Source organism: Leptonychotes weddellii, chromosome 8 (assembly GCF_054177405.1).
Source record: "Leptonychotes weddellii isolate Sample4059 chromosome 8, ASM5417740v2, whole genome shotgun sequence".
Classification (NCBI taxonomy): domain Eukaryota; kingdom Metazoa; phylum Chordata; class Mammalia; order Carnivora; family Phocidae; genus Leptonychotes; species Leptonychotes weddellii.
In genome coordinates this window covers 92427098-92443736 of record NC_138376.1, presented here as the reverse complement: position 1 = coordinate 92443736, position 16639 = coordinate 92427098, and the positions used below count along the sequence as shown (strand labels likewise).

Sequence of the window (16639 nt, the reverse complement as noted above, 5' to 3'; positions counted from 1 at the left end):
GAATGGCAAAAATTGATAAGGCAAGAAACAATAAATGTTGGAGAGATTGTGGAGAAAGGGGAACCCTCTTACACTGTTGGTGGGAATGCAAGTTGGAACAGCCACTTTGGAAAACAGTGTGGAGGTGCCTCAAAAAATTAAAAATAGAGCTACCCTATGACCCAGCAATTGCACTCCTGAGTATTTACCCCAAAGACACAGATGTAGTGAAAAGAAGGGCCATATGCACCCCAATGTTCATAGCAGCAGTGTCCCCAATAGCCAAACTGTGAAAAGAGCCGAGATGCCCTTCAACAGATGAATGGATAAAGAAGACGTGGTCCATATATACAATGGAATATTACTCAGCCATCAGAAAGGATGAATACCCAACTTTTACATCAACGTGGATGGGACTGGAGGAGATTATGCTAAGTGAAATAAGTCAAGCAGAGAAAGTCAATTATCATATGGTTTCACCTATTTGTGGGATGTAAGGAATAGTATGGAGGACATTAGGAGAAAGGGAAAATGAAGGAGGGGAAATCTGAGGGGGAGATGACCATGAGAGACTGTGGGCTCCAAGAAACAAACTGAGGGTTTCGGGGGGGTGGGATGGGTTAGCTTGGTGATGGGTATTAAGGAGGGCACGTACTGCTTGGAGCACTGGGTTTTTATACGAAAACAATGAATCATGGAACACCACATCAAAAACTAATGATGTACTGTATGGTGACTAACATAACATAATAAAGTAAAATAAAATTAAAATAAATAAATAAAATCTTAAAAAAAAATTTGTTGGCTCTAATAAACATCTGCAGCTTGTGTGGAGTAACGGTGTGGGAGATAACTGAGAAACTTGGATGCCAATACCAGTGACAGGAGTATTCCATGTTCTTAACAAGAGGTGATAGCTGATTATAGTTCTCTTTGCATAACCAAGGAGTATAAACAATTATTTAACCTAAGGGTGAACTTGCTAATTGTCAGAGCTGACTAAAAGTGGGATAGGCTGCCTTAGGATTCTGTGAGTTCCTTATCCTGAGTTCTTTTTGGTGGAGATACTGTAGATCATATCCAAGAACCTATTGGATGGTTGTAGTACATAATCTTTAAGCTCTTTGTCAACCCTGAGAATATGTTTGCAGTATTTAGCATAATGCCTGGCACACAGTAGATGTGCAGTATATGCTAAATAAAATATTTGTGGACTTCGTTATGCCACAAGAGCAAAGAACAAAACAAAAAACAAGGACAAGTAGAAATAGAACTTCAAATGTAGTCAGGCTCATATCTGTCCGTCTCTCTGTGTCATCTTGTCCTGTTACTACTCTCTATCTTGGCTTTATTGAAAGCTATACATAGTGTAGTGGTTAAGAGTTTGTATTCTGAAGCCAGACTGCCTGGATTAGATTCTCAGTTCTGCCTTTTACAAACTATATGACCTCAGAAAAGGTAAACTTTAATTTTCTGTTAAAAGAGAGCAATAACGTTCCTATCCCAGGGTTGTTGTGAGAATTAAGTGAAATATAAAAGTTTAAGTCACTGCTTGGCAGGTAATAAATGCTATAGAATTGTCTGGTATAATTATCATTAGTGTTTTCTTCTTGAGATGGTGTTCTCTATAGGAGAGTACGTAGGACTACCTGTTACTCTATACTGACATCTTCACCATTTCCCCTTGTCTTTGTTTCCTATGGCTACCATAACAAATGACCACAAACTGGGTAGCTGACAACAACAGAAATTTATTCTCTTACAGTTCTGGAGGACAGATGTCTAAAATCAAGGTGTTGGGGCGCCTGGGTGGCTCAGTCGTTAAGCGTCTGCCTTTGGCTCAGGTCATGATCCCGGGGTCCTGGGATCGAGCCCCGCATCGGGCTCCCTGCTCGGCAGGAAGTCTGCTTCCCCCCCTCCCACTCCCCCTGCTTGTGTTCCCTCTCTTGCTGTCTCTCTCTCTGTCAAGCAAATAAATTAAAAAATAAATAAATAAAATAAAATAAAGGTGTTAATAGGGCCACATTCCGTCCAAAGACTCCAGGGGAGAATTCTTCCTTGCCTCCTCCAGCTTCTGGTTGTTCCAGGCATTTCATGTCTTGTTGCTACATAACTCCAGTTTCTGCCCTCCATCTTCACAAGGCTCTCTCCCTCATCTGTCTTAAATCTCCCCTTGTCTTTCTCTTCTAAGGACACTTGTCACAGTCTTAGGGCCTATTTGGGTTAATCCAGAATGATCTTATCTCAGAATTCTTAATTACCTCTTCAAACACTCTTTTTCCAAATAGGGTAACAATCATAGGTTCTGGAGATTAGAATGTGGACATATCTTTTGTTGGGGGGGTCACAATTTAACTCACTATGCCACCAAATAGGACAGTGGCCTTTCCCTCTACTTCCCTCCTGTAGACTGAACGTGTACCCCCCAAATTCATATGTTGAAACCTAATCCCCAATGTGATATTTGGAGGTGGGCCTTCAGGGAGTGAGTAGTATCTTTAAAAAAAAAAAAAAAAAGACTCCGGTTTTGCACAGTGGCAGTATCATAGCCAATGAGGTTTATCCGAGGTGCTGCAATTATGGCTGATTGAAAAAAAAATAGACTCTAGAGAAATCCCTGACCCCTTCTGTCATGTGAAGGCATAGTGAAAAGATGACTATCTATAAACTAGAAAGTGGGTCCTTGCCAGACACAAAATCTTCTGGTGCCTTGATTTTGGACTTCTCAATATCCAGAACTGTAAGAAATAGAATTTCTGTTGTTTATAAGTCACCCCAGTCTATGGTACTCTTGTTACAGCAGCCAGAATGGATTAAGACCCCTCCCGCTTGAAAAATCCCAAGGAAGAACGTTGAAGGTTGACTTTTGTTTGGGGATGCTCATGGGCTAACCAGTCACAAGCCACTCCTAGTGGTGCAGGTGCAGGAGTATTGGCATTATAACTGATCTCTCCCTCTCCTTTTACAGCAGGCCCTCAGGCATGTATGTATTTATGTGAATGGATATTCCTTTGTTTTCCGAGTTTTGGTCTCATTCTGGCCTACTAGATCATTGAATGTATTTTCCAGCTGGACAGTATCCTTTGAAAGAATTTCAGACTTGTTTTTGTTTTTGTTTGTTTGAGTCCCTTACTTGCCACTAGCTCATTGTAAGGAAGATGCTGCTTCATTTAGAAAAGTGATTGCCTTATTGACACATGTTGCAGTGCTTAGAAACTGAAGTTCTCCGTAAGGCAGGCTTCCCAGGAGTTTCGTTTTCTTCCCTACGTGGTGATCCATCAGTGTAATCCTCTTTAAAGAACAAATTATTTACCGTAACATTTGTTCTCTGAAAATGCATTATCATTGATAGATCACTGCAATCTACTCTTCCATTAGCTTGCTGGTAATACATTCTCTCTTTTATTCTTAATATATCCAGGACTTAGGTATGGAACTAGAACTTTATAGAGTCCCAAAGTGTCACTGGCTGTCAAGGTCTGAGCTTAGTATTCAGATAGATGGACAAATTTCAGTCAACTATACTAGTATCCTACTAATGAAGAGAAATCTGTAGTAATCCTTCCAGAAGCTACTATGCATAGAACTGATTGGCAGATTCTCTTCTCTCAGATAAGAGAAGGCCAGTGATACATAATTCTAGATGAATCTGTGAAGATTATGATAAAACAGTGATCATTTCTTAAATTATTTTAAGCAGTAAAAATACCTCTTTGAAGCAACACTTGGCAAACAAGTTTCTCCATATATGTACTGCAAAGACTACTGAATAGTATCCACGTGCTGGACAAGTCAAGCAGAGCTCCATGGCTCTGTCACTGTTTTTAATCAGGACTGTCAGAGGAGAAATTAGGAAAAAGAAGAGAGTGGGTAAATTATTGAGAATCTGAATGTGAAGCTGGCAATAGAATGAATTACTTAGTTCATGTTCTATCATAATGTTTGCAACAAGGAGTGCCCAGCTAAGAAGCAGACAAAATGACAGATTTTAAGATAGCAATCGTTTTATTCTTCATGTTAGGCAGTTTATTTAATATTTGCTGATTATAAACTTTTGTGTTAGTACTTACACATTTTTACAAGATATCTGTAGAATGATAATAAATGCATTCCTAGGTGTTAGGTATAAACTTTTACTATACAAGTTGACACAAAATCCAGTTTTTACTATGTTTCGATTTGTGTTTTTCAAATTTTAAAAGATTCATTATTTCCTCAACCTTGCAAAGTCATTTCCATGCTTCTTATTTATTTGATCATATGACATTTGTACTATCATCCACATAGACCTCTGTAAATATTACATGACTTTACTCCCTAGCAAAACCTTCATTTTGACCTATCATAGGTCACAGAAGTCTTCAATTTGAACTCACTGGAGGGTAGCAAGTTTCTTGGTTAGGAAAATGAACAGTGAGAGAGACAAGTATTCATCTGTGAATAAATTTCTTAGGCCTAAACCCAAAGAAATACACAAAGCAGGGCATTATAAAAAAATACTTTTAGAGAGTGCTCAAAATTGCATAGTTGGCTTACATGGTCAGGGCTTGGGATGGCTGGTGGCACCTGGGTCATCAGGTTCTCTCTACACTTGCATCATGACTTTTAAGCCTGGCTACACATTGCAACAGCTTGGAAGTCTTTTAAAAGGGTATTAATGTCAGAATCTGACCCCCAAGGATAGTGACTTAATTGGTCTGAGGTAGAGCCTGGGCATTATTCATATATTTATATGTATATATAATTTTTTTTAAAGCTCTAGGTAATTCCAATTTTCAACCAGGGTTGGAAACCACTGATTTACATGAGCAGAGACTATCAACAAAATCTCAGCTACTAGATAAAACTATTTAAATCCACTGTTCATGCTTTACATTTGTAGATAAGTTGCTCATGCAGTACCAGAATGGGGTAGAAATTAGTGATTCTCCACTTTGGCTAAACATGAGATGACTCATTTCAGGAACTTTGACAAATCTTAATACCCAGACACACCTAGACCAATTAATTCAGAATCTCTAAGGGTGAGACTTGGGCATCTCTTTTTTTTTTTTTTAACCTCTCTCTAGATGATCAAATGTAAAGCCAAGTTTGAGAACCATAAATCTAAATAAATCTTTGTTGAGTTGATTTTTCTTTAAATGGTCTCATTCCAACTCTTTCTTTTTCAGGATATTATAGATAGACTTACAATTTTGAATTCAGAAGCTAAGATTCGTTCTTTATTCAACTATGAACAATCACACATCTTTGGTCTAAGGTAAGGTGCTAAATTTTACCTGAGGTACATTTTCTATCTTGCAGAAACAATTAAGCATATGTTCTATATACTTTCAAAAAGTATTGAAAATGAGCAAATTTTTAAAGCATGTTTAAAGGTAAGTTGTAACTTTAGACAAAATAAATATAGCTATTAGGTTTTTATATAATGGCTTTTGTCTACATTTAGGTTCTGTATTAGTACAATGTCTTCCACTTTTGTTTGATTTACATTACAAATGCCTCTTTAAAAAGAGGCATTTTGCATACTCTTCAGTTTACTTGGGAGTCAACTGGGGTTTCCCTGGGTTGGTATTTGATGGGACTCCTTCCATAATAGAGACTTGAAAGAGGCCTGAAAAAGCATGATTTATCTTGAGGCTCAGATTTTGCTCCTCGATGTTAACCATTACTCCTTAATCTCAGTTTTCCCAAGGTTTAAACCTTTTTGGTCATATATAGACCTATAATTTGTTTTCCTACCTATAAATTACCACTTTTAAAAACAGCTGAATAGGTTTGTGATTCTTTTTTTTTCCCCTTTCTACTAGCAAAGTAACTTTTTCAGCCAACAGGGAGGGGGTCAGTGAGAATGCTCTACCTAAGAAATAAAGCAATCACTTTTCTAAAATTAGAATCTCTGATGGTAGTATATATTGTAGATCTTATACTCAAACTTTTTTTACCATTAATAGCTGAGTTTCATTTTTGGACTTTTAGTTCAAAGAAGGTAGAAAAATTGTAGCTATTATAGTTCTTTGAGTGGTGTGTCCTTTATCTCAAAATGTATTTTCACATTACATTTTAACTTCTCATGTATAGCATTAGGTACCTCATACAGCAAGCAATGATGAAGAATACTGGGAAAAATCTATTCAGTAGAACTTGCCTCTGCATAGCAAGTATATTTCTGAGTTTTGTAGTTATAGAATATAGATTCTAGCCTCTTTTTACTGATACAGTGAGTGAATGTCTTTTTCTTTATATAAAGAATAGTAGTATTTTTCCCTAGTATTCTTGTTAAAAAAATAATAATAGGATTTTAATTCATGTAAAAAGCCATCCAAGAAGTAAAATGCCCCAGGGAATAAAATAATTTGCATAGCATGTGCTTTTTTCAAATGGAATGCATACATGTAATATGTATGAATGATACATGTAATAGAGTTGTGTAGTATGGTGGTATGGTGGTTAGATTAGCAACATGGACTCTCGAGTCAAGACTGCTTGCTCTTACTAGCTGTGTGAGTTGGGATCTCAGGTACCATCTGTAAGACAGAGGAAAATTATATTATTTTCCTCATAGAACTATTCCGAGAATTGCATAAGAAAAGTTAAAATGACTTAACAGTGCCTGGCATGTAGCAAGCACTATAAAAATATTCATAATAAATGTAGTAGCAGTAGTACTTCAAGTGTTTATATCTGCTTGCTTTATATGATTTTTGTGTTTGACTAGGAAGTAAATTTTATCTTCATTCTTTCAGTACCCCAGTAGTCTTCTACATGCTGCCAAGTAATTTGCTATGTTTACAGCATCAGCAATAAGAGAAAGAAAAAGACCAAATCATTTTCTGAGGAAAAGTTTGCATTTTATTTTTTGTGCTTTTTTAACAAGTTTTTCTTTGACAATATGTTTATTTCATTGTATTTCAAAGTTTATGTTCATAATATTCAGTTATATTTTTAAGTCATACATTTGAGGTTAGATACTTACTTTACTTTCTTCTAATAATTTCAGTCTAGTGTTGATCTTTGGGGCCCAATAGTGATAATTTATATCGTAGCTTTGTATTCTATAAATCTTGTGGTTCTCTGTGTTTTGGATGCTTACCTACATCATTTTCTTTACTTTCTACATTGGTTTTGTTTCTAATTGTACCTTTATTATACTGTTCCCTTCAGTAGATCATCTCATGAGTGTATTTGCCTTCTATACTTAGCACTGCTTGTTCCATTCACTTTTTCCCCCTCTGAATAAGGGTAAATTTAATACAGTTTCTATAGGTTTGCCACAGCACTTAGATGAGGCTAATTCAGGGCTTAGTGAAATGTGGATTTTCACTTTTTTTTTTTTTTTTAAAGGTTTTGTTTATTTGACAAGGAGAGAGACAGCGAGAGAGGGAACACAAGCAGGGGGAGTGGGAGAGGGAGAGGCAGGCTTCCCACTAAGCAGGGAGCCTGATGCTGGGCTCAATCCGGGACTCGATCCCAGGACTCCGGGATCATGACTTGAGCCGAAGGCAGAGGCTTAACCGACTGAGCCACCCAGGCGCCCCATGGATTTTCACTTTTTAATAGAATCACATTCTCTGTAAATTTCTGAATTTTTATTTGTTCAGATCCTAGAAATCTTGTAAATGACTAATATATGAGAAGGTTGCTCCTTTGATTAGCCCTCCTATCCTCTTTGTTTCCACTTCTAGCCTATCCTTTTCTAATTTTGGTATCTGGGTGCAGACATGCCCTCACATGTTTCATCTTACAATGAAACACACTCAAAAAGAAATTTCTCTTGACCTCCTGTCTCTGAAGTCACTGTCCTGTTTCTCTTCCTCTCACCATAGCAAGTAATCTGTACAAACTCTCCCTACTTGCTCACCTCTCTTTACTTCTCAACACACTTAGATTTAACATTGACTCTATTAACTCTGTCAGAATTGCACATCCTGTTCAAGTCGCTTGTAGCTTCTGTGCTGATGAATGTAATAGATTCTTCTCTTTTTAATTCTCTTCTTATTATAACTATCAGCATTTGATGGAGTGGACCATTTCTTTCTGTGTGAAAGTTCTCTTTGCTTCTGTGACACTTCCACAGCTGCTATTTTTTCTCTTTTCATTTTCTAAGCAATTTTTAGAATTTGGAATACTAAGGACTTTGTCCCAGTTGCACTTTTTCCTCTTTGTTCTACCCCAAGTTCATCCACTTACACCTTTACTTTTAACTATCCTGTATGTCCGTGGGTGCCCCACAATTTATATCCCTAACCTAAATCATTATTCGGAGTTACCAGGTTCAAATATACAACTCTCTCTTGACATCTCAATTCGTACCTTTCTGGGACATCACAAACTTAACATGTCTAAAACTGAACTTTTGGATCTTCTCCCATAAAAACAAACAAAACAAAATCAATCTTCTATTTCCATCTCATTAAGTGGCCCAACCAACTATTCAGTTGCTCAGTCTTGAAAGTCATCTTAACTTTTTTCTTTGTTTTTCAAACAGTGATTTATCTTTATTATAAAGAAATTAACCAACACAGGAGACTAATTATAATACATAAGGGACATTCTTCCTAACTCTGAAAGTAACATTATTTTTAAAAATTTTAATTCCAGGGGCACCTGAGTGGCTCAGTTGTTAAGTGTCTGCCTTCGGCTCAGGTCATGATCCCAGGGTCCTGGGATCGAGCCCCGCATCGGGCTCTCTGCTCAGCGGGAAGCCTGCTTCTCCCTCTCACACTCCCCCTGCTTGTGTTCCCTCTATCACTGTCTCTCTCTGTCAAATAAATAAATCAAATCTTTAAAAAAAAATTTTTAATTCCAGTGTAGTTAACATACCGTGTTATATATTAGTTTCGGGTGTATGATACAGTGATTCAACAGTTCTGTATTTAGTGCTCATCAAGTAAGTATACTCGTAATGCCCTGCACCTATCTGAAAGTAACATTAACATTGAGGAAAATTATTCTGGACATCTTTCTGTGCATGTACATACAGAAGAATAGATATATGGAGATTATTTTATAAAAATGGAATCATAATATTTAAATATACCATTTTAATTTAAATTTTAAATTCCAACTGAATTTTATAGAAAAGAAAAACTAGTGAGACAGAAGAAATGGCTGAATTTCAAATAACTGTTTTTTCACTCCAGGTGTTAGTATTTCCCCAGAGATTCCTCTAAGTTTAAGAAAAAAAAGATTATGTAAAACACTTCAAGTGGTTTGAACATTATATTTCACTTTTAGACAGGGTTGATTGACTCTCTACTATGAGAGATGAGGACGTTATTGCTCTCATTGGCCTCCTACCTTCCCTGTGTCCACCTGTGTTAGAAGGATGTTCTGCCATTTCCTAACCTGCCTACCTAAGTCCTCGATCTTATTTTCTTCTCTACCCAGGAGGGAGATTAAACTAATCCAGGTTTCTTAGTGTAGTGACATGAGATATGCAGCACTTCTTTAATATGACTGCAGATTAATAATTATACTCTTCTCTACTTCATTTACTCTGTCAATATTTATTGAGCGCTTGTTATGCTCTGTGTTAGATGTAGGGGATGTAATGATGAGTAAATAAGATGTGGTGCTCATTCTCTTTAACCTTACTACCTAATGAGGAATCAGATACTAAGGTAATAAAAAAGTGAGGTAATTAATGCAGAAAAAAACACATCCTTATAAAGCTCCCCACCTTTGCATTTTAAATAACTGGCAGTTCCAGACTTCCTTATATGGCTTTCAGCTTCATAATATACCTACACCTTTCCCATATACATTATTTTCCACCTTTCCTCAGCCTGAACTAATGCTGAATAGGTTAGACTTCTTCTGAAGCGCAGTGTTTATTATTGCCTGTATACCTATTTTTTTTGTCTTGAATATTGCTTTCACTTTTGTCATCTTATAAAAATTTGACTCATCCTTCAAGGCAAAGCTGGCTTTATGAATTACTTCCTCTGTGACTTACAACAGCACACTTTGATCTTGTCTTTTCCCTGCATGTCCTTTGCCTTTATAGTCGTTCCCACAAATTTGATATTTATTTCTCACCCTGACTAAAACTTAAACTTCCTAAGGGGATATCATTTTCTTTTTATTTATTTATTTATTTATTTATTTATTTATTTGAGAGCGAGCGAGAGAGAAACAGCATGAGAGAGGAGAGGGTCAGAGGGAGAAGCAGGCTCCCCGCCGAGCCGGGAGCCCGATGTGGGACTCGATCCCAGGACCCTGGGATCATGACCTGAGCCGAAGGCAGTAGCTCAACCAACTGAGCCACCCAGGCGCCCGGGGATATCATTTTCTTTGACTTTCATGTTCACCATATTGCTAGGTACTTTTTGATTATTTGGTTAACATTTATTTTTTATTTATTTATTTATTTTTTTTAAAGATTTTATTTATTTATTTATTAGAGAGCGAGCGAGAGAGAAACAGCATGAGAGAGGAGAGGGTCAGAGGGAGAAGCAGGCTCCCCGCTGAGCCAGGAGCCCGATGTGGGACTCGATCCCAGGACCCTGGGATCATGACCTGAGCCGAAGGCAGTCGCTTAACCAACTGAGCCACCCAGGTGCCCCTGGTTAACATTTATTTGCTAAATCTGTTGGTTTTTTTAATTTAAGAAAGCTGTACATTTATTGAAAAGTTTGGGTGCAAATTATTTTCTTGAACATTGCCTTTTACAGACAACAGTTAAGGCACCTTGGGGTTCTTATCCTCTATAATTTCTTTTTTTCCAAAGTTGAGGCTTAGTTAAGATATATAATTGACATATATCAGTTTCAGGTTACAACATGATTCAATATTTGTATATATTGTGAAATGGTCACCACAGAAGTCTAGTTAATATCTGTCACCATACACATAGTTAAGAATTATTTTTCTTGTGATGAGAACTTCTAAGATTTACTCTCTTAGCAACTTGCAAATATGCAATGCAGTATTAACTACGGTCACCATGCTATACATTACATCCCCATGACTGATTTATTTTTTAACTGGAATTTTGTTTTTGACTCTCTTCACACATTTCCCCCACTCTCCACTCCCCACCTCTGGCAATTACCAGTCTATTCTCTGTATTTATGAGTTTGGTTGTTTTGGAATTCCACATGTTAGTAAGAACATACAGTACTTCTTTCTCTGCCTGACTTATTTCACTTAGTATAATGTCCTCAAGGTCCATCCATGTTGTTGCAAATGGCAAGACCTCATTTTTTTAATGGCTAAATGGTATTCCATAGTATATATACTACATTTTCTTTAGCCATTCATCCATTGGTGGACATTTAGGTTGTTTGCATATCTTGGCTATTGTACATAATGCTGCAGTGAACATGGGGTGCATAAATCTTTCCAAATTTTGTGCTTTTGTTTTCAGATGAATACCCAGAAGTGGAATTGCTGGATCATGTAGTTCTATTTTTAATTTTTCGAGGAACCTCCATACTGTTTTCTCTAGTGACTGCACCAATTTACATTCCCACCAACAGCACTGCCATTCTGATAGGTGTGAGGTGATATTACTGTGGTTCTGATTTGCATTTCCCTGATAGCATCTATTCATGTAGCTATTGGCCATCTGCATGTTGTCTTTGGAAAAATGTCTATTCAGATCCCCTGCCCATTTTTGAATTGGATTTCTAAAATTTTTTTGGTGTTGAGTTGTGTAAGTTCTTTAAATATTTTGAATATTATTAACCCCTTATGAGATAAAATTTGCAAATATTTTCTCTCATTCAGTAGGTTGTTTTTTCATTTTGTTGATGATTTCCTTTGCAAGTTTTTGAGTTTGATGTACTCCCACTTGTTTATTTTTGCTTTTGTTGCCTTTGCTTTTAATGTCACATCTCCTGGAAACTTTTGATCCTGCTCATCATGGCTTAGTAGTAAGATATTATTAACCATCTTTAAGTTAGAGGAATGTTATGCTCATGCCTAAATTATTTCAATATAAAAACTATCTCATGGAGAAAGAATTATGTCATTCAGTATTAATAGTTTTCTTTATATGAAACTACAAATTAAGTTTTAATTACAGAGTCTAGAATTGCACATTTTTAGCAACTTAAATCTTATATAGTAATTTTTCATTAAATATACACATTAAATTTAATACAGTTAAAGAAATGTTAGTATAGTTCTCCTAAAACTTACTCCTTCTTTATTTGAAACTCTCATGTGGCCTGTTGTTAGTTTTCTTAAAAAACAAAAAATACTCTGAAATCTTTATTTATAGAACACCCTTTAAACACCCACAGAACACCCATAACAGTAAATTATATACACAGTATAACAGGTTTTGGTTTTTTTTTTTTAGATTATTGATTTATTTGAGAGAGAGAAAGCAGAGCAAGGGAGAACAGGAGTAGCGGGAGAGGGGCAGAGTGAGAGGGAGAAGTAGGCTCCCCGCTTCATCAGGGAGCCTGATGCAGGGCTTGATCCCAGGACCCTGGGATCATGACCTGAGCCGAAGGCAGATGCTTAACTGACTGAGCCACCTAGGTGCCCCACAGTATAACAGTTTTATCTATGACTACTTTCTTTGTAAAAAGTCTGACCTATAAGATGACTTTAAGATGAAAAGTAAAAAGTAATTTTCAGTTTAAAACCAGTGTAGTTATTTTAGCAAACATAGATAAGTGTTAATATTCCATCAGAACAAATCATGAAATTGTTTATTCCCAGTGACCCAGATGCTAACTAGACTTAAATTTGATTAACATTAGTAATAAGCAATTTTAAAATTATCTCTTGCAGTCTTTTTCAATATCAGAAATTAGATATAATCTGACTACAAAACCATCCACATTTTGGATTTTGTATACACATGTACTTGAGCACATAAATACATATACAATATTTAATTTAATTTGAAGAAAACAGATGATCTATTACTAATTGACATCAGTAATGTATTCAAAATTCTTATTTAATCAAAGAATTCCCATTTTTATAGAATAATTAGAAAATAATGAAAACAAAACAATAGTGGTTAGTCTTCTTCTTAGAGATATTTACCATTAACCTCTTCATGCCAAAATTTTTCATGTTTTAGCTGGATATATATATATTTTAAATGGTTTTATTGTTTTAACACTGCCTTTTTAATTTAATTTTAAATCATCCTGTCATACCTATAAATGTTAATGTATACCATAATTTTAAAGGATTGAATAATATTCTAGTATATGGATGAGTCCCAGTTTTCTGTGTTTAGATGTGTAGGTTATTTTTTAAAAATTATTGTACATTTTTATAAATATCTCTATGCCCATAATTATCTTTACAACAAATCATTAGAAATGGACTTGCTATGTTAAAAAGTTAGGCACATTTCAAATATATTTCTATCTTCCCTCTTTTCATGACTCCTTTTACTTTACCTCTCTGTACCATTTTATATTCCACCCACTATTGACACCTTTTCCTTTCATTAACTTGTTCATTCAGAAAGTATTTATTGAGTTCCTATTAAGTGCTGCACTGCTGTCTACTGTCTTTTTAAGATTTTATTTATTTATTTTAGAGAGAGAGAGTGCCCGTGGGCAGGGAGGTGCAGAGGGGGAGGGAGAGGGAGAGAGAGATAATCTCCAGCAGACTAAATGCTGAGTGCAAAGCCTGACAACGGGGCTTGATCCCACAATCCTGAGATCCTGAAGCAAGCCAAAATCACAAGCCTGAATCGAGTCAGACACTTAATGGACTGAGCCACTGAGGTGCCCCTATCTATGGTCTTTCTTGGAGATTCTGTGACTTTGTTCTTTTTATTTCTGGATTCTCTTTTCTCCTTTGTTTTTGCTGATTCTTTTTCCTCTTCCTCTATTTACCCTTTCAATAGAATTCTCTTCTAGTGTATGTCTTCAGTACATTTACCTCTTTTCCTCTGCAGTGGCTTCAGTTATCCCTCTTTACTGACTATACTCCTGTATCTATGTATCAATCCTTAAGCTTTCCCTTGATCATATGTCCAGATATATTGAACATTAGGCTGTGCATAACATGCAAGGTCAGCAAACTCAGTATATCCAGAAATTATACTCTGTATTTACAGGAGTCCAAACTAACCTCTAGCTTCGGGAGATCCCAGAGCACTTTCTGAAATAGATATGAATTTGGTATCTAGAGCAAGTGAGTAGGCTCTGTACAGCCTCTGCTCACATAGGTTCATTGGCAAACTGACTCTACTCCCCTCTTCTCCTCTCCAGATATGGTTGTATGTGCATCAGAAACTTTAATCTCCAGAGTTGGAGGTACAGTTATTGTGTGTGTAATCCATGTCCCATTCTTGGATTTGATCACGACAGGGAATTGGGCATTGCATCTCTGCTAGCTAGTTTGTATGAGGTGATCAGAAAGAAATCTTTTGTGTTGGATTTTGTATTGTTTGTGTATATTTTAACCAATACATTTGATTACAGAGTTAATGAATAACTTACAGAATTTATCATAATGCATACATGGAAATATTCAGAATGTTAGTAGAAATGAAATGTGTTGATTCAATGTATTTAAGGAAGAAATTCTAGAAAAAAGGGGCAGGATAAAGAGAAAGGGCTTGTGACTTCAGGCATGAGGTAAACAAAAAACATGGTTCAAATTTCTTCAAGTGGAGATGGTAGCTAAGACTGAACTTCACAGAACCATTCTAGGTACCCTAGCTAAGACTGAACTTCACAGAACCATCCAGGGTACCTGGATATTACCTACATATTAATGATGTAATATTTGAAAGTGACATACAAAGTATGTTAGTAATTAAGAACAGAGAATTATTTGTGTGGTGAGATTTGATTTGGGTTATTAGCAGACTCCTGGGGGAGTCTGTAATTTCAAGATACATTCTAAAACAAGTGAAAGTATTAAAGAGGGCACGTACTGAATGGAGCACTGGGTGTTATACACAAACAATGAATCATGGATCACTACATCAAAAACTAATGATGTAATGTATGGTGATTAACATAACATAATTAATTAATTATTTAATAAAAATTTTTAAAAAAAGTGAAAGGATTAGTCTCACAACCCTGAGATGATGACCTGAGATGAAATCAAGAGTCAGATGCTTAAGTGACTGAGCCACCCAGGCCCCTCACAATACATTGTTATCTATTAAGAATGGTGACCAATTGATTCTTAATGTTTAGCACAAAATCTTGCATGTCTTAGGAGTCTGGTGACCCTGGTTAACAGTCTTTGCCTTGAAGTTCTGAGTATACTTTGATCTTTTTTTCCTCCGAATAGTTCCATTTTTGTAGGTCAGTAATGCAAGTTTCCTATTATTAAGCCTCAATCCTTTGCCCAGGAGGAATTTTGTTTCAGGTTTCTTATATAAGCAAGATAAGCTCATTTGGGATGCCAAATTGGCATTTAGATTTTTTTTTTTTTTTATAACTTCTTTACCCAAAAGATTTTTCTGTATGATGAAAAATTAAATCATATTGAGTTTCATTACATTAGAGATAAAATTTAATAAGGTAAAAAGAACGTTTTAAAAAAGACAGTTTAGAGCTTCGAAAACAAATATATTTGTTTTTGTTTTATCTACTTGAGCAAAAGTAAAGGACTGAGTAAGGGTCCAGATTCTGTGTGGCTTAAATTTACTTTCCACTTCCAGCACAGAATCTATATTTATCTTTTTTGGCAGAGCAGCTAGAAAAGATACTAGTTCATGGTCTATGTCACATCTACCAAACACTCTATGTTATTTACTTTTATTAAAGTAATAAAGGTATAGAGTGCCTGGGTGACTCAGTCGGTTAAGCGTCTGCCTTCAGCTCAGGTCATGATCCTGGGGTCTTGGGATCAAGTCCCGCATTAGGCTCCCTGCTCCTCCACACCGCTCATACTCTCTCTCTCTAGTGGATAAATAGAATCTTTAAATAAAATATTTTAAAGTAATAAAGGTATATAGTTTAAAAAGCCAAATAGTATGGGAAAAGCATTTGAGAATGAAGAGTAGTCCTCTCCCCATCCTTCTCTACTCCCAAGTCCCAGTCCTCAGAGGCTGTCACTTTCGACTCCTTGAATTGTTTTTTTCTGGCATTCATCTCCAGATTTTTGAGTAACATGTTTATACTATGTTTTGATTTTTAAACTTTAGATTTTATCTTGTCATTAGAGATTTAGAAGTTTAGGATTTAGATGTCCTCTGCTTTCCCTCCTTCCCTGCTTTATAGTTTTATCACAAATCTGATTAAGTCACTATTAAAAGCTTATATTGTACCTCGGAAACAAATAATACATTATATGTTAAAAAAAGAAGAAGAAGATAGCAGGAGGGGAAGAATGAAGGGGGGGGGAATCGGAGGGAGAGACGAACCATGAGAGACTATGGACTCCGAAAAACAAACTGAGGGCTCTAGAGGGGAGGGGTGTGGGGTGATGGGTTAGCCTGGTGATGGGTATTAAGGAGGGCACGTTCTGCATGGAGCACTGGGTGTTATACGCAAACAATGAATCATGGAACATTACATCAAAAACTAATGATGTATGGTGATTAACATAACATAAAAAAAAAGCTTATATTTTTATGTCTGTATAAATATTATTTCTTTATGGGCCAAGTAGTGTACTATGCCTATATTTCATTTTTCCTAGTACTTTTTTTCCCTGAAGTTAATAATTAAATGATTTTACACTTGCTTCATTTTTTATGTATCTACTA

General features: G+C 36.1%; 1 protein-coding gene across 4 annotated transcripts in view; it reads left to right on the top strand.

Moving 5' to 3' along the window:
- Positions 1–16639, top strand: part of TBC1D32 (TBC1 domain family member 32) — a 165866-nt gene that overhangs the window by 59444 nt on the left and 89783 nt on the right. For all 4 annotated transcript variants that reach the window (XM_081828885.1, XM_081828887.1, XM_081828886.1 and 1 more), the window contains one exon: positions 5151–5239. In XM_081828885.1, coding sequence (XP_081685011.1) covers positions 5151–5239 — 89 coding nt within the window. The remainder of the gene's footprint in view (positions 1–5150; positions 5240–16639) is intronic.